We start from the raw sequence: 22,497 nt of genomic DNA on the forward strand, positions 1-22,497 counted from the left end.
AAAAATCATAGAAAGACTAAGGGTGTGTTTGGTTGACATGTTTAGCTCTAAGGAATATGTATCAAAGTGATTGGTATTGTTTGGTTGATAGGTTTTTAAAACACTACTATGATTTTCAAATACCCCTTAATTGAAAAACACATGCCCAAATAAAATAAGGGTATCATCCCATTTCATTTCCTTATTCATTCTCATCTCATTTGATTAGTGCTTTTAGATTTTTGTTTTTTTTTTTTTTGTTCATATTGGTGTTTTGGATGTCTTTATATTATAATCAATTGTCTTGATTTTGTGTTTTTGTATTTTTATAATCTTTATTTCTATTATTGGATCATACATAACCAAACAGCATAATTGATAATCATTCACATTCCACAATACTACCAAACATGCAAAATACTTTCACTAAAACTCATTACCATTACTAAATATTTGATACCATTCCGATTCTCATGTGCAAATCAAACACATCCTAATATAGCTGTTGCCAATATGCTGGGCTAAAGTTAAGAAATTCCAGATTCGGATGAAACGACGACGTGCGGAACTGGAATCAACTCACGAACCTGTTCGTTCTCCCCGTTTATGAAACCCTAGCTTCAATCTCAATTGATTAATCCTATCACAAAGTTGTGTGTTTTGAACTAGCAGAACAGTATCGATTTGGGGATAATGAAGAGGACATTTCCATGGAGCAAGGGAGAGGACGACTCATCATCGGACGACTCGTCGTCTGTCGATTCAGATGCCGAGGAAAATGCCACGGAGAAATCCTCCAAGGATAACTCTTCTCGAGGTAACTTCATTTTTTCTTATCCAGATTTCATAGAATTTGTATAAAACTGTTTCAACAATCTCTGTCGGCTAGAATTAGCTCAGTATTTATCTATATTCCAATTTCATAGAAATTGTATAAACTGAAATGAAGAATCTCTGCAACTAGGAAATCGTCCTTTTTTCATGTCCAGAATTCGTAGAAATTGAATAAACTGAAATAAACTCTCTCTGTTAGCTGGAAATAGCTCATTATTTATGCTAACTTTCGAAAGCAGATGAAGAAACCAAAATGGCTTCATATTAGGTTTTAGCTTCTTTTTTGTGTGTTAATGCAGCTGAGAGTGGGAAGCAGAAGAGGAAAGGTATAGACTTTGAAGCTCTGAGTAAGCATGGTTACAAAGGTGGATTATCGGTTCTGAAAGTACCGCCTCCTAAGGAAGCAGACGAGCAAAAGGATTGGACGTGGTCGAAAGGGGAAAATGCTCGGGCTAAGGAGAAAGAAGAGACGTATCAAGATAGACAGAAGACGAGGGCTGCACTTGTTGAAGCAGAGGAGCTGGTACACGCACGAACTCAGAAAGAGAAGAACCTGTCTTTCTCACAGAAGGAAAAACGGAAGAGGGATATGGGGCAGGCTAGCAGAGGGAAGAACTATGTGGAAGAGGAGAAGCGGTTGCTGAGGGAGAGTGGCATCTACTCAGGTTTTGATTCTTGATCCATTCACTTTTTAGTTCTTGAACATGGGGAAGTTTTATGCATCGAGTTATCATAATATGGTTTTTCTTCTCGTTGTTGCACAATCCCCTCTGTATATTCCTCCGATAGTATTGGGCATATATCTGCAGCAACCTCCAACAGACACCACAATAGTTTTGTTCAAACTTTGAGTCGTTCTATGAAATTACCAGTCTCGTAAAACCTTAGAACAAATTTTGTCAGTACTTGTTACTAAAGCTTTGCATATCTAATGTTTATAGTGCTTTTCTTGCAAAAGGTTTAGAAGGCTATTGATATACACTATAAATATATTCGATTACATTATTTTGGATGGTTAAAGAACCCTTCCATATCCAAGTAAGGATATAGATGAACCTATGGTTTGCACCATGGTGCATACACCCAATGGATTTAGATATTTGGCCAAATACATACATATATATATATATATATATATATATATATATATATATATATATATATATATATATATATATATATATATATATATATTCTCTTGTGTGACATTGCAAACCCGGAAATTGGTCACTCAAGCGCTGTTGCTTCATCAAACTGAATCTGTGTCTGATTTTGGTTTGTATGAGTGAAGCATATACTTGCATGCACCAACAGCCTCCCCCACTGTTAGGAAAATCCAATCTTGCCCTATTGTCTCTATTAATTTTGACTTGCTCATCTTCTTCATCACCTCTGCTCCCGGGTTAACCAATACAAACTGCAAAGCCAATAAATCGATCAAAACTCTACATGTTCTAATCCCTGTTTCTTTGTTTCCTTTGCACTGGAAAGTTTTAGAATAGAGTGACTTTCCATAAACTCATTTCCAAACGAGATATACTATAGTACTATACCTTGAGGTCTCTTCTGTCTGCATTTTTCTTAAGTTCTTCAAGCATGCTGATTCCACTTGTATCAATGTTTCCAACAGCTGCAAATCAATCAAGAATAGTATAGCGTTTAAACTTCGGGAATAAAGGTGCTTTATATATAATAGTGTAGCATTTCACTAACCTCCCATATCGAGAATCACATACTGCAGGCTAGTCGTCTCTCCTGAGTCTTTCAGTTTGTCTTCTTCATCGTCTATCCATCTTAAAATCCTTCATGAACAAACACCAATCTACTATTACATAAAGATTCTGATGGTTTTAGTAAGTAATGTGTGACGTGGATGTGTAATTTACCTTTCTCTCAAGTAGCTTGCATTGGCAAAGTAAATTGGGGCACCAATGTCAAGTATGAGAATGCCTGGAACACTGTCAGTTTTGGGATACTGTTCCACATTTCTGTAAATCTTGGTATCAGGGAGGTTACCCAGAACTAAAGTCCTTGGTCTTGCAACAAATAGTAGCACCCTCAACAATGACAATCCAACCTGCATTCACACCACCCAGAATTTCACTTTGGATCAATTCTAGTCTACCATGTGAACTTAAAGTCTATCATACTAATCAACATCGGTGTCTTTTGCACCTGGTGCCAATCATGTATATCAGCATGATTATACTGGTTAGTCTGCATGAGCAGCTCAGTTGGTCACATGTGTGAAGTTCAGGAACAATGACCCGAGATCGATTCTCACAAGCAGCAGTGTGGGAGCAACCTCTCAAAGTGAGAGTGAGGGGCACAGTAAACAAATGTCTAGCCTCTGTGTGGGCGTGGGTGCCCTTGGGGTTGGGGATAGTACCAAAGATGCAAAAGACACCCATGTTGGGCGACACTTGAATTAATCACAAGATTACAAGTTTCACTCTAAGTCAGAGTGACCTATTGATCTTCTTAGTTTGAAAAGGTTAGTTTACCTCCTTGTGATCCTTTGCTAAAAAAGGTCAGACAGATTTACCCAGTGCACACCATTGGGTAGTGACCGCCGGTTTCCATCGTCACCAAAAAAAAAAAAAAACTATGGAAGTTGAGGGGACTTACAGCAGTGACTAGGCCAACGGTGACGCTGCCAAACACCACACCAATGTAGGCACTGATGCAGACAAAGAAGTCGAACTTATCAACATGCCAGAGGTGAATGGCGGCGTTGTAGTCAATGAGGCCAAGCATGGCGGCGATAATGATCGCCGACAGAACCACAATTGGAGTGTAGTGGAACAATGGCGTCAGCACCAGCAACGTCACCATCACTGCAAACGCCATCACGATGTTCGACACCGCCGTCTTGCATCCCGCATTGAAATTCACCGCCGATCGCGAAAACGGGCCTGCCGCCAGTTCACCCCAGATTATAACTCTAACAATTATATTCAAATCTTGTAAAGTGTCAAGCCAAAGTGCAAATTATACCATGATCCATCTTGCAAATTAATGGTTAACTACACACCTAATATGCTAATATGTTAACTGCAGATATATAATATGAATTTAACATATTATATGCCTGTAGTCAAATGACACTTAATATGTTAACGGTAGATGCATAATATTTTGACAAGACGCTTCACAATGTAAGGTGAGTCCTGATCTATGGTATAACTATTACAAATAACTGGATTATATCCAGTTGGGCAAATAATTATGTGGACTCGGGGTCCACATTGTAAGGTGGATCTAGGTTTAAAATATACCATTTACATATTGAATGTTCACAATTCAAATTGTGAACATTCCATATGTAAATTGTGTATTTTAGACCCGGGTCCATGGTATAACTGTTGGTCTAGCCCCATTTGGGCCGATTTGGCCCGATTCATTTACTAGAATTGACAATTAAGGTTAACCCGTTTTATACTATGGACATGACTAGACTTTAATTTTTAACCCATGAACTACGTCCTGGGCCGACCCAAAAAATTAGCGGGGCCAGACCGTGCTGACTCAAGCCCGCACATTTGACACCTCTAAGAGACGGCATCCATACATACCAGTGGTGAGGTAGCAAGAAGTGCAAGAGCCAACAATGTTCATCATTCCGAAAGCGATCATTTCTTTGTTGCCATCAATGTTGTAATTCTTGAACATTGCAAAACTCCTACCCACAGCTATTCCTTCCTGCACTCCCAGACAAACAACGTTAATTAAACGTCTCGATCGAAACACAGAATCTTCACGCAACAGGCTTGTCTAGTACAGTGACGCAACTCATTTTTATCAGCTTACAATCATGGAAGCATAATTAATAGTATTTGAAAGTCAGTTTGGAGGTATCGAAAATGGCGTTAATAATATAATATAGAATGAAGGCGTACAGCAAGCGCGAGAACGCCCGTGACTATGCCAGTTTTGATCGCCGTTGTCAGATACGCTGACCCAAAACTCAGATCCATTATCGACGGCGGGTTTAGCCCTTTCTTCAGCTCCCCTATCTGCATTTACACATACATATTTTCAAATTCACACTATATATATACAAGGACTAATAATGGGTATAATGACAAATATAACCCTACATAACCAATAATAATATAAGAGTAATTAATAAAGTATGGTGAGGACAAAATTGTTATACTAGTTTTCAACAGAAAACAAAATACCTAAGATGAGATATGAAAATGTTTTCCATTCAACCAAACAACATAAAACAAAATTTTCCTCCATCAAACCAAACACCCCCTTAAGGTTCCCATTACCCGTTCCTAAGGTCTTGTAAAGAAAGTGAATCACAAAATGTGTTTCAGTGATTTAGAGATGTGATCTAACTTCAAATTGTGTTACGGATAGAAATCAAATCCCAACCCTAGGGCTAAAATATAAAAAATACTACATGGACTCCCACTTCTTACACTTTTCATGGGACCCACATGATGAAAATATCTTATCCTTGGTTGCCACATCATGGAATAAAGTGACAAAGTAAAATTTGAGAGTACATATAGTAGAACTCCTAAAATTTACCCCACTCTAAACTTTACACCACTAATGAGTCATGTCGCGAGAGTAATTTTTATAATATAAGCTAAGGTTACATACTACTGCATCACTTTAGGATCAAGAGTTTACTGGTACTAGTAAAGACATTGTCATTTAATAAAAACGCAAATGACTCATTTTGTACTAATGACCCCAACAAATCTAACTCCAAAACATCCGAAGATTTTATTATGTTTCGGGGCAATAATATCGTACTAATTAACATAGTAAAGTGTCACTTGAAGAATATATTTTCCATAGACATATAGAGTATGTAGTCACAAATTAAAGGGGCAGCCAGCTATTGAATGAAGATTGAAAAGGGGCAGACAATAGAAGTTGGGTGTCTACTCATATGTGTCCACGAATACTGCCAATGAACAGATAATATATGTATGCACATATAAACAAGAACACCATATTCTGGTATATCTGCTAACCTTATTTTCTCATAATTTTTTTTTTTGTCAAATCATTACACTCCGAAATCCCAAGAACAATAAAGAAAATTTTACCACTTGAACGCCATGTTTTTCAGCATGGGTGAGGTAAACAAGAAGAGTTCCTAGTATGACGGTCGTCAATGGAGCCATTGCTGATATCCAGAATAGATTCTTTCTCCTTTGGCTCTGCATACAATTCAATAATAATTAATGTTACATGACCTAAATTGTTGTGCTATATAGTATGGTAACATTTATTTTTACGGATTTTATTTCGTTATTAACATATTTTATGCGGAATTTAAAGAAAAATATTGATTTAAATAATAACATTGTTGAGGAATCATGGACTTACCAGGAATCTAGCAAGCATAAGGAAGAAAAGAAAAGCAATTCCAAGAACTGCACTTTCCCATCGCCACTGCAATAATTAAATATTCCATTAAGCTTCAGCCATTATGAATATCCATAATTGAACTACCAAAAAGGGTTTTGTCTTTCTTTTCTTGTCTCTCTATCAATTTCTGACCAGACATATCACATAACGAGATTTACCCAATAAACACCCTCAAATAATAATTAGAGGTTTTTTTTCAGACTAAACTGATTGTTGAACAATATATACAGGCATGCATATAGACGATGGGGGTGTTTGGTAAATAATAGCTTTTAACCGATAGCTGTTAGTTAATAGGATTAGTGGGTTTGACTAATTGATAGTATTAGCTGATTGGAGCTGATTACATGCAAAATTACTTTTTCAAAAAGCTGATTGAAAAAATTACTGAAAAGTTTTTTTTTTGAATTTTAACATTTTGGAGCAATAAGTTGTTACAAAGAGCTAATTAATCAAACACATATATTGATTATTTAACACAATCAAACAGTTTATAATGATCAGATAAGCTAAAATTGACTTATAAGCTAATTATGTTACCAAACAGGGCGGCGATATGATGAACATTGTATATGTACCTGATGAGTTTGGGAGAAGACAGATTTCATGACGGAAACGACGTCGGTGGCGTGAGTGAAACGGTCGAGTCCAAGTATGCCTTTCAGCTGCTGAAGAATGACGACGGTGGCGGCTCCGGCCATGAAACCGACGATGGTTGCATGGGACAGGAAATCCACGATGAATCCCAGCCGGAAAACGCCGAGGGCGGTTTCGAAAAGCCCGGCGAAGAAGGTGGCCGTGAAGGCCAGGTGGAGGTACAGCGTTGGGTTCTCCGCCGCGTTCACCTCGCTCCCCAGCATTGACGCCGTCAGCAGCGACGCCACCGCCACCGTCCCCACCGCTAAGTCCCTCGAACTCCCCATTACTGCGTAAATCAGCGGCGGAACAAAGCTCGAATCTGTTGCACCAAACAAAATCATTAATCCATCATGCATTTACCCAACAATAATTGAATAAAGATCCATGGACAACCCTAACTAAATTAGTAATTTGATTATAAGGTTACAAGTTTAACTCTTAAGAAAAATTATCTATTGCCCATTTTAATTTGAGTGTGGTTATGTGCAATTTAGACTGGTTTACTTCCTCGATTAGGGTCACACCCAAACTGAATTTACTTAACGTACACACGTTGTTGGAGTGTTTTCCTCGTCACCCAAAAAAGAATTGAATAAATATTACTAGTAATAGTGGCGAATGACTCAACTTTCCGCGACTGTTCCACAACAGTCTCGAAAAGTCAAGACTTTCCACGACTCTAGTATCTGCGACTACTATTGAAAAGTCATTTACAACAGTAGCGGATTAGCTGTTTTGTAGTAGTGATGATGCTACAATTTCGAATCCAGCATATCAATGATTTATATCATTGTGATTCTTTATTGGTCAGGTCACAAGCTGGATTTGCCCAATACACACCCGTGACTGTGGTTTCCTGGTCATAAGAAAAAGAATTGAATAAAGATTATTTCTCTAGCTCTCACTTACACAGGCCAAGAATGGGTGGCAAGTTGGCGAGCTTAGCGTAGCTGATGCCCTGAGGAATGGCGAGGCTGGCTATGGTGATTCCGGCGATGAGGTCGGACTTGAAGGACGCCAAGCTATACTTACTACCCCATTCTAGAATAGGGAAGACGTACTGAAGCCCGAGCACGAACTTCCGGCGAGGCGACTGGTTCTTGAATTGCCGGAGTGGGTCATCCGGCATCAGTGTCTCCTTCAACGTGTTCGCGAATGACTTGATGAAGGGCTGCGGCGGCGGCACCTCCACCCGGTGGTGGACGCTCTCCACGTTCACCGCCGCCGGGTACTCGTCGGCGTTTCCCATTATTCTGATCTTTTCCGGCAAAGAAAATCTAGGGTAATATGGTGCACCGTGCACGTGCTTCTTATCTCAATCAAGAATATAATGTAATTTTATTTTATTTTTATTAAAGAGAAAGAGAAAGAGAAAGAGAAAGAGAAAGAGGAAGAGGAATGTTGGTTGGGTTTTGTAGGAAATGGCAAGAGTTCTATATATAGATAGAGGCCGACTATATGGAGAGAGCAACGTGCAATATTTCACCCAAACCGGATGGCCAACTTCTTCTTACTTGTCAATTTATATCATGGACCAAGGTCACATAGCATTATACACTATGAATTGAGAGTTACAAAATTCATACTTGTAAAGTACATAATTTCATGACACAAAATCACAATACAGACACATAGCATAACATTATGGACTCAGCTGGATTGAAAAGACGAGGTACATAATTCATACTCGTAATGTACAGAATTTCATAACACAAGATACATACAGATGTTATATATTTACTTATTTTTTTCAAATCTGATTTAGGTACATAATTTGTGTACATAGACACATAATTTCACAACACAACGCACTTAAATTCATAACACAAGACATAATTACTAATTTGTTTCAGGTACAGTATTCATACTCTTAAAGTACATAATAATTTCATAACACAAGATACAAAAAAGTCAGAACACAAAACACATACACATAAACCAGGGTCCATAATGTAGTGTGAACCTTAGTCCATGATATACTTTGAAGTCGTGATAGGAAAGTAAATCACGAGATGTGTGATTTCAGATCTTAGATCTACCATCAAATTAGACTATCAATCTTACTTCGAATTGGTTAACCAATACAACTCACTTTGCATTGGTATTGTTCATTCTATGGTCTACCGACTACGAGACATATTAACATAAACTTGCAAGGCAACGAGGAAATTGTAAAGAACTTATACAAAAGAATTATGAACATGAGTAGCTCAGTTGGTTCTTGAATGATTGATTGTGGGCAATGATATAAGATTGATCCTTGATAGCTGTAGTGGGGTAACATCTAATGTAGTGAGTTTCTTGTGAACACCAAACACTGATCTTCCTATTTAATAGACTGTTAAGTCATTGTAGTTTATCTAAAACTTTATGAGTCTTTCCCCTATTTTAGATTTATTGTATTTTTCAAAAGTTTATTAACTGATTTTTCGGTATTTAAAAATAGCGAGGCAATATAACATTCTATTACTCTTCATATGATGATTTGGCATTATTTGATGAATGATTATTGGTCCACATCGGTTACTGGTCGGACACGTGTCCATTTGACAATTGGATGTCTATTGATCAATCAATTAAAGTTTGAGTCAGTACTCATATATGATTGTGGCCTTAGTGAGGAACAAAAATCCTTAATTAGTTAGCTACGAAATAGAATCTTCTTTATCAATTTCTGGTACTATACACTAATAATTAACCAGTTAGCTATTTGTATGAAACTTCTAACCTCAATTTTCTATATACAGATTAAAGACTCAACTCTATGATTGAGACTTGAAACAAAATTCTAGTTCCATCTTTTTGGTCACGCGTTTGATTATTGTTAACACCCTCTCAATTAAATTTGTTGTGCGCACATGGTCTTCTTAGTGTGGTTTATTTGTCTATCTCATATGTGGTTTGTGAAATATTACGCATTCACACACTAGCGATGTTTATGATCAAATGCACACTCTCTCAGATAGTAACTGACATGTTTCTCTCGTCATCAAAAAAACAGAAACTTGAATTAAAATTTCAATTTCAACGGCCAAATAATGTCACATTTGTTGGGAATGTGTATGGTACGTGCTAATGTGTCTGTATGCCAAAATTAGAAATGAGAAGATGGATAAAGTTGTATCGCGTTAAGTAACATTGCCTTAAAGAGTGATTTGTCCATGACGGGCTCAATTAAAGTATTTCAGTGTCACTCTCCAAAGTTAGCACAACTCTCTGGTCTATAGAGCCGTGCCCTTTGAAACTATAGAGTAGAACATGACGTTATAAGAATAATCAAATGTAGAGATAAAGGAAAAAGAGAGAAGAGGAGAAAGTTTTCGCTCTGTCTCTAAATTGGTAAAGATGACTGAATTTATACGCGTGTGAAGAAGACTTCCCACTCCCTTGACCACTCATTTTGTGCACGTTAGAGAAGAGCTCTCCGTCATCCAAAATTTGAAGAACAATAAGGACAAACTAGAAGAAGACCAAAATTTTCTCACACCCCACACATTAGGTTGAATGACGGTGACACACGAAGTTTTTTCAATTTCCTCATTTCCCTCGATTTCAAAGCCCACTTAAAAATTCATCTAAATAACAAAAAGGGAAAAAAAAAAAAAAACTTTTAATGCAGGACAATGGGTAAAAAGCAAGTCTCCCCTTTACATTACCCAACAACATTTACAGAGAGGGTAAAAAGAAAAAGTATATTGTTACTCCTAATTTCGTTAAACACAAACTAAAGTAGTTATTAGTTGGACCAACCAAAAGTATAAAGGAGGAAAGGTCGGTTTAGTAATTATAGTAAGTACTGTTAATTTAATTTAAGGTGACTAATTACTGATTACATTAACTACATCAAGTGGTTATGTGTTAATGTGGGCAACGGCAGCTTGGTCCTACGTTATCTACTTATCTCATTATCCCTTCCTACGTTAGCGCAATGTGTCTTACGTTAAACTGTTTAAGTTCAACCCTATTTTATTCTTGCTTTCGAATAATTCCATGTGCTTCCATTCCAATTGAAATTATTGATTTGGGAGCTTATCTTAAGATTTAATCCCATTATTAAACATGTTTTTTGGGTGACGATTGAAACTCACGTAGTCACGTACAATCACTATCCGGGAATATGGACGAGGTAAACCCTGCTCTTGTGTAATAGTTCACAAATCACACAGGAGAGATGACTAGGAAGATCTTGTGCAATGAACTCGACTGAACTTGTAACCTTTACAATTGATTATTGACTTTGACATTAATCACATTTAGTCATTACTATGCCCTTTCTCATCTTTTGGTGCCTAGGTATGTATATACGATAAGCCTTTCCTCGTTTGAACTTTGCCCTTTACTTTTAAGGCTATGACATCCTAAGGTACCACTGAATGCATGGATCTTATTATCAATCTCTATGAATGAGAAATCATATATCCTATTGTCAAATCGAAAAAAAATTGGATTCTATCATAAAGTTTTGGATCACTAAGCTAGATATAATTGAACGCTTTGGATAAGCTAAGTTAGATATAAAATGAACTCAAAACGTTGAACCCTTAACATGGCTCTAATATCACTTGATATGATCAAGCGTTTACTACTACGCCAAAAGATATAGCTCACAGTGAATGTGTAACTTTATATTCTTATATACTGCCACCATATTTTCGAGAAGTAAGATGCTTAACTTGACTCTTTAATTACCGACATTGACCCAATAATTTCCTAATCACCAATTGCTATATTCTATTTACCAACCTCCACCCAACAATTTAGTTTCACCTATTATATTGTGTAATTCAAGAAGAATCCGTGAACCATGCAACATGCATGAAAGAGAGTGGTAGTTGAAACCCGAGGTGGCATGGATATATATAAATGGATGATCATTTTTTTTTCCTTTTTATTTTTAACCACAATTCCCAATAAATAACAACTAAATTTGTATTTGGCACATTTAACTCAAAAAAGCTGAAAGCTGAAAAGCTAATAATTGAAGTTAATAAAGCTAATAGCTAATAAGTTAAATGATTGAAATTAAGGTGTTTGGTAAAAGAGCAAAATTTTTTGCGGGGCAAGAATTAAAATATGCTAGTGTAACTCAAATTGAACCGGATTAATATGTCACATTAATAAAGATACCTGATGGTTTTATTGGGACCGGATTCATCATAAACCGGGTATAGAAATATAGAACATGAGGTAGGAAAGTAGTGACTTTATTGCCCGGGGCGCCAGACCTGAAATAGTACGTACAAAGTCCAAAATGACGACCCAAATACAAAGAATAAGGCCCACGGGATGGGCTATAGCTAACTATGCTACTAATAGGAATCAAACCCAAGTGGAGGGGTTGAGAGTATGAGATCAAGACCACTAGACCGTAGTGTCTATCATGTCTTTGTTGCCATTTGCTAAAAATCCAGGGGCCCTATTTATAGCATACCCCCCTTATCCTCTGTAGTCCACGTGTCCCACGTACTCTCGTCACTTCCCGCCTCACCCACACCGTCTGCACCACGCGGTCCCAGTGTCTAGCACCCCCCAGTCCTCGCGAACTGGCCCTGAGCGGGGGTGCCAGCAGCTAGCAGCTAGCCGCCGCCGCCCCGGCCGACGACTCCCTCCAGCCCCACCGGCGCCGGCCACCTCTCCTGCAGCCACACCCACCCTCGACTGCTTCCCCTTCGGTCCACCCATGGTCCAACAGTGTCAACCCATCAAGTCTTTAGCCCATGCCCAATATTCCTATCAATACTGAAATGTTTTCATGCCTTTATTATGCAAGCAAAAACTATATATCATCTATATTAGCTAGCATGGATAATATATATCATCAAATAATTAATGCATAGTAAATATATAATAAAAGATTAGCCACCAATCAAAAATTATAATGAATAATATACAGATTACAAAAGTATAAGCAGTTCACGGGCACTGGGCATTGGGCAACTTGGCAGGTGCAGACAAGATGGATGAAAATATGTAACAGAGACAGCGCTGCATTGCTTGCTTGGCTTTGACGCCATTCTCTCTTCGTCCAATTTTTTCTTTTTCTTCTGGTTGGTTCGTTTCACACTTTGGTATTTGGCTTTACTATACGTATGCAGTCAAATTAGATGCACTACATGCATATTTTATACAATATATATGTCTATCATTATTGTATGGCGACAACCTATGTCTCATAATTCATCACTAATTGTTGGCTATTAGACAACGTAAGATTCATTAAAGAAGTGTCCAATCGAGCGAATGAAACATGATTCTTGTACAGTATTTGGATGGTCACGAGTTCAATTTTTGCTAGCACTCTCTTAGTCAAACTCGTCACACAAGATCTTCGAAAGAAAAATTTACTACTGACCAAGTGTATATATACAATCAAATAGTGACTACGAGATTTTCTCATAATCCAAAAATATCTTTGTTCCTTTCTAGCAAAGTAATATTTTTGCAGATCAATCATATATATATATATATATATATATACTACAGTAGTGTAAGCTGATGTATACACACCATGCCATTATTCACAAGGTAGGTGGTATTAACTGTTGACATTACATATTTACATACTTGGATGTTGGAACATCAAATAATGTTAATTAAGAGCTGAACAAAAAAGGATGTTTGGAATTGACATTTGACAGCACATCATAGGTTGACTTTGATGGGACCATATTTTGGAAGCCACATTAAGTGATCCCTCCAATTTCTTAATAAAGTTAAGTCATCCAATTCAAACCACATAATGGAATCAAGAAAATAAATATATAATTAATATTTATTTTTATTCATTTTACAAAAAAAAAAAAAAAAAATCTCCTGCCACTACTCGGGTCATGAAATCTGCATTGTGACCGAAAACTAAAAGACCACAAAAATCGAACTTAAAACATTGTAGTTACTAAACAAATTACTAGATCAACTCGGTTGAAATCGCCCCAATTTAGTTTTCTTCTAATAAGTGTAAGCTATCCCAGACGGATGATGGAATGACTAAAAATCTTAAGATTTATCCCGCCTATTAAATTTCTTACGTTTTCTAAAAATATGTGAGAATATACATGAAATATACTGAAAGTCTTCTTATCAAGAAACTCATAAAATAGAGAGATAGAATATGTAAAGAAATAACACATCACTTAATTTGATACCAACATTATATATATTCGGAAATATCTATGTTCACGTGTTGCAAAATAATTGGTCCAAATGCAGACTAAGTATCAGCTTATGGATATATGTAAGTATTTCTCATACTTTAGTAGATAATATACTTCGTGTAAATCATAATGATTATCATCGTCTGGTACACAGAATCGTAAGCATGCATCCACTCACCAATGGCTGCTGTTGTTGCATACATTTCATGAATCATGTATTTGGAACATTGTATTGAACAATGGTCGGCTGTGTGTGGGATACATCATGGGTTTCAGAAGAAGGTTGGATGTGATACATCATTTACAATAAAATCTTTTAGATAAAAATTTGTGTGGGATCGTCTCATGAATGTTTGTTTGTGATAAGACGAGTCAGGTCGGGTATGGTTACAGACATTTTGGTGTGTACGGATCACAATTTTAGTTATAAGTATTATAATTTTTATCATTAGTAATGACAGGAAATATACCTCGTACCTAGCTACATATGTACCTTATACCTACTCGGTATTTGGTTAGCTTACCGAGAGGAGTCCATCCCCACTGCTGGAAATCTCGCGTTTTTCGTCCAACAAATGTTGGACGGAAAACGTGATATATTCCGTCCAACATACCTACCAAAAGAAACGTTTGGAAAAACCTTTACGGGAAATCTGTCCAACTACGATTTTTGGTCGGAAATAGTGTCCAACGAATAAAAATTGGACGGATATTCCGGCAAGTAACCCACCATTTTTAAAACGTGGGAATTTTCGTCCAACTACGTGCGTTGGTCAGAAATCTGTCCAACTACGTGTGTTGGCCGAAAATTCCGACCAATGTTGGACAGAAAACTCACATATTATATTTTGTTTTTTTTCCTCCAACTGTTGGAAGGAAAACCCTAATAATCATTTTGTTTTACACAAATAGATAAAAATAATGAAGCAAAACAATATATACAAAATATAATTTATTCAAACAATCAAAAGTATACACAACTCGCGCATTGGACGGAAATTCCGACCAACTTTTCGTCCACCCATCTTTAATGACAAGAAGTTAAAATTTTTATTAAAATACCGACCAACTTGCGGTTGGACGGAAACAGCGAGATTTTCAGCAGTGCCCGACCTTGCCCGACCATGAGCCCGATATCCCCAAGCACTGTTACTGTAGCGATTCATTACCTAGGGATAAACCCTACCTATTTAGTTCGGGACTGTCGTCCCGGGCAGGATTACTGCAAGAATTAAGATTCAGTTTCATATCTCTAGTTCGACCATATTCCTTAGTGGATGGTCATGAATATCAATATGCGTGGCTATCAGGGCGTCGTTTCCGAGCCAATCGACTTGTACTACATGTGCCAGACATGCCTAGAGCCTGGCACATGTCTCATTTCCTCCGCTATAAATACCGCATTTAATGCTAGAAAGGGGGACTTTAGACATTTTTACCTACCATATATGCTATAGGTCGGGACTCTTTAACCTCACGTCTTTAACCCTAGCTCAAGACTTAACCTAAGGAGCAGACGATTAAAGGATCAACATACGATCTGACCCTATCATCTACACGTACTTGTGGATACGACAATATTCACCATATCGAGTAACAATCAATTTTACCCTAAATAATATCGCAATTTCACGTATAAGTATTACAATATCTGTCATAAGTAACAATTTATTTTTAATTCAAATTGGTATTAAATTTTATACAATAAGCATTACAATTTCTTTTATAAGTAAAAATTCACATATAAGTATTACAATATTTACATTAGAATTACACTTTGTGAGTATCATAATTTCAATTATAAGTATTAGAATATTTATCATTAGTAACAAATCATTTGATCCTAAATAGTACTTCATATCACAATTTCACATATAAATATTACAATACCTATTATAAGTAACAATTTATTTATTTCAAATTAATATTTATTTTCTGTTTAATTTCTCTCTCGTCTAAAACCTTTTTCAATTTTCTTTCTTCATCTTCCCACTCTAGAGTCCACACAACACTACAATTGCTTGTTCATTCATTTCAAGTTTTTCAATTCAATTTGGTTTCCTTGTACATATATTTCTTAGCAATCAATCCTTTTCCTTTTCTTTTTCTAATTCCACTCCTGGGCATTTTGTGTGTTATAGATTCCAGGAGAGACCCACTATCACCCAGAATCATCTTAGAAGTTGGAATGCACGTCATGATAGGTACTTAAACTCAAAAATAATAATAATAATTTCTTGTCAACGTTTTAGCTAACCCTTTCTCGCTACGCACTATCAACTTGTTGAGCATATAATATATAAACATAAATGTGTAGTTTAGACTTTTAATTGAAACGAAACACATTATTCAATTTGGTATCAGAGTCAATCCCATGTGAGGTCATAAGTCCGAATCTCCACATCACCCAATAAAGAAGATACTACGTTTCAGGTGTTGCTTTTTTCTTTCTTTTTGAAAACCACAACTTCAAACTTTTATTATATCAAAGAAACAATACAAGAAGGAACAGAGTCAATCCAAATATTGGGAATATTGGCAAGCATCTTAGAGAGAATTTTATAAAGAACATTACAGAGTGTTATAGGGCGTAGCTCGCTCATAGATACAAGAGAAGACTTTTTAGGAATCAGCGTAATTATAGCATCATTCATCCCAGGTAGAAACTGATTTCCTTCAATACAATCTATAATAAACCGCAAGACATCAACTCCAATTTCCTTCCAAAAGTGCTGGAAAGATTAGTCGGATAAGTGGGAAAACCCTAAGAAAAGAGTTTATTATTTCTTGAAACCTATAAAAAAGTAATCAACCTACCCGCACATATAAAGGAACGTCTAAGAAAAGAGTTTATTATTTCTTTCTAAAAGATTAGTCGGATAAGTGGGAAAATCCTTTGAACTATCACTCTACAATGTACATTCTTTTGCAGAGACGATGTGGGGTATATATGTATGTATACTACTCTGTGTGTGTGTGTGTGTGTGTGCGCGCGCGTGCACGCGCGCGATTTGGTGAGAATAGTCGCCCAGGAGAGAAATAAAAATGCATGTCAGCCATCCACATGTCTAGATCAACGAATCAGATGTAATTTTAAAAAAAAAAACGACGCGATGGTATTTTTGTAAATAACTCAAACTTTGGTGCAAGTAAATGTGTTATAAGTGCAAGTAGTTGGTGCATCTTTGCAAATAAAAAGTGCAAGTAAAATCACTTACAAGTGCACATATTTTCACTTACAAGTGCAAGTAATTTTGCCTTGTTATCATTCGTGCACCTAGGTGCAACTACTTATAACTATAGATGCACCTAGTTATAACGTCAGGTATACTTAGTATTGATGCTCAGTGTAAATTTTATTTACACCTATAATACATTTTACATGCACTTGTAATACATTTTACTTGCATTTAGGTGCACTATATGAAACTGCTACTTGCACTTGTAATACATTTTACTTGCAATTCGATATTTAATTATTTACGAAAATGTCACCACATTTTTTTTAAATAAGTGTTTCTCATCCATTAAATTAGGACACGTGAACAGATTACATGCACTCTCATTTCTTTGCTGGGCAAGCCATTCACACCAAAACGCTCTCCTATATATATATATATATAAATGATTACACCTTCATATATGAAATGTGTGGGTGGGAAAATGGGCCAATGGGGGATTACGGATCAGAAAAAGGGTGGTCCAAACAGGCCACTACACAATTATATTCATTATTATTATTCAACTAAATCTTGTGAAAAAACAAAGCATTAGCAACATTGCCACCCATTCCTACTTTCATCTTGGACTATGCATCAACACATGATCCGATGGCTGTTCTTGATATACTAGTAGTTATGTCACATATTCCCTAATGAATGGCCAATATGTGTTGAATATTATTTTCCATCACATTAATTATATTATTACTGATCGAGATAGGAATTGATATCGATTAGACTGTCTTGATAATTTAGTCAAAACATTTCTATAATCAATAGTACAATTACATTAGAGTTTGCTTAAAGGTGTTGTCATAAGAGTACGTAATTGGAGCAGTTTGGGCGGTACATTGCTCTAATAGTAAAAATTTCAATGTTAGGGATGATGAGAGTCAACTGAGAATAATGTTATTGAAAAGATCCACCGTCACCATTCTACTTACTTTAATCTCACTTTTTTTAAAGAGGAATCTAAAATGTCTAAGTACTATCAAATCTTACACATATAGGAGTGGAGTTATTACCATCTAAGGTCCTCCGAGCATAGTGGTTTTGCCACGTTTAGTCCTAAACTTTCAAATTGACCATTTGTGGTCCTTCGACTTTCAAATTTAACCATTTGTGGTCCAAGTTAACCCCTCATGGTCCTCCAACTTTCAAAATTTAACCAACTATAGTCTTTTCAAGAGGACCACGAGTGGTTAAATTTTGAAAGTTGAAGGACCATGAGTGGTTAACTTGGACCACGAATGGTTAAATTGGAAAGTTGAAGGACCACAAATGGTCAATTTGAAAGTTTAGGACTAAACGTGGCAAAACCACTATACTCGGAGGACCCCATGTGGCATTAACTCTATAGGAGTGATGCTCCCAATATGTCTAAGATGTTACAACTCTTGTCAGACTGACTCACATTAATTACCGAACAATATATGTGGACATCGGTTATGTTGGGCGGAGGTCTAAAGGACCAAGTCCAGCATCAGGATCTAACCCTTGACCTTTAGTTAAGGATGTATGAGTCTCTTACACTCAATCGCACCCCAAATTGTAATGTGGTCATTGTCTTTGCATTGTTAGTAAGATTCTTGAATCTTGATCAGAAACAATCCAGTGAGAAACACTCTAGGAAATGGGACCCATGGATCTTCATCATCATTATGTGGTGCTTGTCCAACCAACAGCAATCACCACCTACCTAGCTTTATTACCTTATTCTGTTTTAATGCTTTTCAAAGTCAAATTTTATTGAGAAAAATGACATTAAGAAATCAAGAACAATGACATAAAAGAAAGAAAAACACGAGATTATTTAAATGGTTTGATAGTGTACTTATATGTATAAGAGCTAAACAATCTTTTTTTATTATTAATTATAATGATTATACATTCAGAATTACAAATATGGAAGTCTAAGACCTACTTTACATTTACAAGATTATTTCAGCATACCCAATCCATATGCGAACCACAAAGACAAGTAATGTCGATCAATCTAGTACACCCAAACACATGTTATCTCTCAATAACATATAAAACATACACAACAATTAAATCCCGACCACATTTGTTGTTGTTCCAACATTGTACAAAATGGCCGGCCGGTATTCAATTCTGCAGAGCAATAATGCTGATGATATTGTTACCAAAAGTTTTGAGCAAGATATGGGGTACCATCCAGCACCTTTAAAAAGGATAATAGCTTAGCTGAAAATGAATCAAGAAATGAAGATCGATGAACATGTGTGTGAGAGAGAGAGAAATGCAATAAGGTGGCAAGCTGGTCCTGTAAACGTAGGGTTGATGATAGAGATAAAGACTGGTAAAATCTGTTATCATTTCATCCCCACTTCCCCATTACTTATTATTAAGCTTTAGAAACTTGAAAAACATAAGAAAAAACTCACCTTTAATTTTTAATATAATGTTGGATCTCTATTACCTCATACCCATATTCAGAAAATAAATTTCTTGCCTTAGACACAACTCAATTGGTTAATCAATCAAAAAATTGATAATTTTATTTTATTAACAGTTACATTTTGCAAAGTGCATAATTCAATTTTTACTAACTGGAGGTATGGACTCCAGGATAGAGGTAGTGGCCTGGGAACCTCGAAAATGGAGTACAATATTTTAGAAAAGAGTTAATACCCAAAATTGTCCTTGACTATAGTGGTTTTTCTCAATTTCGTCCTAAACGACTTTGGTGACCTAATACCGTCCCAGACTTTTGTGTTTCGCTCAATTTAGTCCTCCATTTGTTATTCCGTCAAATTGGTGTTAAATAAATGGACAATTCAGTATGTCAATATTGATCTCTCTTTACTTTCAACTTGTGAAGTGCGAAATTCCTCTTTCTTGTACGAATTACACCCAGAATTACTCCCGGACCTGCAAATCAAATTTTATATTCGCAGTTTTATGAGTAATTCTGGGAGTAATTCGTAAAAAAAAAAAAAAAGATTTCGCAGTTCACATGTATGAGTAAAGAGATGTCAATATTAAAATTACTGAATTGTCTATTTATTTAACACTAAATGGACAGAATAACAAATGAAGGACTAAATTGAGCAAAAACACAAAAGTTTGGGACTAAATTGAGCGAAACACAAAAGTATGGGACGATATTAGGTCACCAAAGTCGTTTAGGACGAAATTGAGAAAAACCACTATAGTCGAGGACGATTTTGGGTATTAACTCTTTTAGAAAATTAATTTATATCTTGAAACGTTAGAGTTAAAGCTTTTCTTTGCTGGCAATAACAATGTGGTTATGTATAAAATTGACCGTGACATATATGGAGCTATGGGCAATACAATTCAAGCATGTTAGGTTGTTGAGATACAGTATGATTTACCTCATTTATCAATAATACTCCCAAGTAAGAGCGCAGCATGTACTTGAGTTAATAGCCTTTCTTTGCTGGCAATAACAATGTGGCTATGTATGGAATTGGCCGTGATAGGGAGCTATGGGCAAGACAATTCAAGAACTTTAGGTTGTTGAAATGCATTGTGATTTCCACAATCTTGTCGGGTTAGAGTGTGGGGCGCCTAGGATGGGCAATTCTACCTTTGAGGTTTCTATGAGAATTTCTTTAGGCCTAGGATGACATCCTAGAATCCATATACTAATACGGAGGCAAATTATGCCGTGAGTACCATGTATATGGTGCGCACAAATCTATATCCATAATTTCTAAAATCTCGGTGAGCTAAAATTTATACTTTAGATTCCAGTTGTTGAACAGTATAGAAATTATGAATCTACTGTATAGAAATTATGAATTTACTGTATTTAAATTATGGATCCTACGATTTTAAAAATTATGAATCTAAAAGTATAAATTTTAGCTCACCGAAAATTTAAAAATTATGGATATAAATTCGTACGCATCATGTAAGGTGGGCACGTACTTACAGCATAACGATTGTAATACGGAGTAAGTTTTTGAACTTCAAAACTAAGAGTCCATCACCACTCTTATCCGGAAGATGAGAGTAATTTAAGTTTTCGGGTCACATTTCAGCCAGACTTTGGGCCTAAACAAACCATTCGGGCTTACATTTATTGGGCTCATTGAGCCCATTATTTATTGGGCCCAAATGTTGAAGAGTATGAGTTAATTACAAAAGTAATATAATGATATCCAATAATCATGAAACTGAACCTAACCACAGCTTTGATTGCTTGACAACTCCATTTCACCAATAATCAATAAAATATCACATCTCACTAACCTCCCATCACATCTCCAACCACTGCTTCACACTTTTGCTTACACTTTAACTCCCATGTCACATTGTATTTCTTCTTATTACCCTACTAATTAAGTTTTAGTATAATTTTTATTGCGTGGCTATACTATCAACTAATGTATATTAAGTATACAAATAATATACTTTTAATATCCTGAACAGTTTCATAATCAAATGCATTTAACCCTAATCAGTAGCAAATAGCCCAATGCTCTATTACCAACAAAGCATAGTATAATATTAATGTATGCATTCGTAAAGATACAACTTTTTGGTTCATAATTAGATGCATGACAGCATTGTGTTGGGGTTTGTTTGATTTCATCTAATTGTTCTTCTTCCTTATATCAGAAAAAATATATATGTTTTTTTTGTTTAGGTATACCCAGAGTTTCCACTATCAAACACAGTGACTAATTCTCTTGATAATTGTAGGCACCTCTTTTGGATGGGACAACTAGCCTGGAGATTAACTAATAATCAAGAACATAGTTAGCTTATCAGCTAATTTTAAATTATTTGACCACTATTAATTGTTTGACTTGGTTAAACAGTCAATATAAGTGTTTGATTAATTAGTTTTTTATAACAGTTCATTGCTTCAAAATCCTAAAAATCAAAAAGCTACTCAAAACAACTTTTCCAATCAGTTTTTTGAGAAATGATTTGTATGTAATCAACTATCAGCTCTATAATCAGCCAATTAATGCTATAAACTAGTCAAACTCACTAACTAAATTAGCTAATAGCTGTTTACCTAACACCTCTTAAATCCAACCGTTTGGAATAGCTGGTAAGCATATTGTTAATGCAACTGTTAGTTGTTCAGAGATTACTCGGAGCCACTACCCGAGTATGTATACTGATAAATTTTGTTCATGTGTAATAATAGTACACAAATCACACTACGAAGATTTGTGTGACAAACTCGACCTTGAGGCTCGAATTGAAATTATGTAGCAGTAGGCTGACAAAGAAAAATACAGTTGAGCAGTCTTACAATTAAA

General features: G+C 36.0%; 2 protein-coding genes across 2 annotated transcripts; one reads left to right on the forward strand and one right to left on the reverse strand.

Annotated features, from left to right (window-relative positions):
- The first annotated feature begins 540 nt into the window (after positions 1-540).
- LOC109173770 lies at positions 541-1,749 on the forward strand. Its single transcript, XM_019323067.1, has 2 exons — positions 541-796; positions 1,113-1,749. Exons 1-2 carry the CDS (start codon positions 673-675, stop codon positions 1,490-1,492), a joined length of 504 nt encoding a protein of 167 aa, XP_019178612.1. The 5' UTR covers positions 541-672; the 3' UTR covers positions 1,493-1,749.
- On the reverse strand, positions 1,745-8,242 carry LOC109173765 (sulfate transporter 3.1-like). The gene is made up of 13 exons (XM_019323059.1): positions 7,762-8,242; positions 6,792-7,171; positions 6,172-6,237; positions 5,889-6,002; positions 4,713-4,829; positions 4,389-4,515; positions 3,442-3,728; positions 2,700-2,890; positions 2,527-2,615; positions 2,367-2,443; positions 1,990-2,230; positions 1,796-1,929; positions 1,745-1,756 (listed from the first exon to the last, which is right to left on the reverse strand). The coding sequence occupies exons 1-11, from the start codon at positions 8,099-8,101 to the stop codon at positions 2,063-2,065; spliced, it is 1,956 nt and encodes a 651-aa protein (XP_019178604.1). The 5' UTR covers positions 8,102-8,242; the 3' UTR covers positions 1,745-1,756; positions 1,796-1,929; positions 1,990-2,062.
- Between the last annotated feature and the right edge of the window lie 14,255 nt (positions 8,243-22,497).

This window comes from Ipomoea nil, unplaced genomic scaffold (assembly GCF_001879475.1).
Source record: "Ipomoea nil cultivar Tokyo-kokei standard unplaced genomic scaffold, Asagao_1.1 scaffold0482, whole genome shotgun sequence".
NCBI lineage: Eukaryota > Viridiplantae > Streptophyta > Magnoliopsida > Solanales > Convolvulaceae > Ipomoea > Ipomoea nil.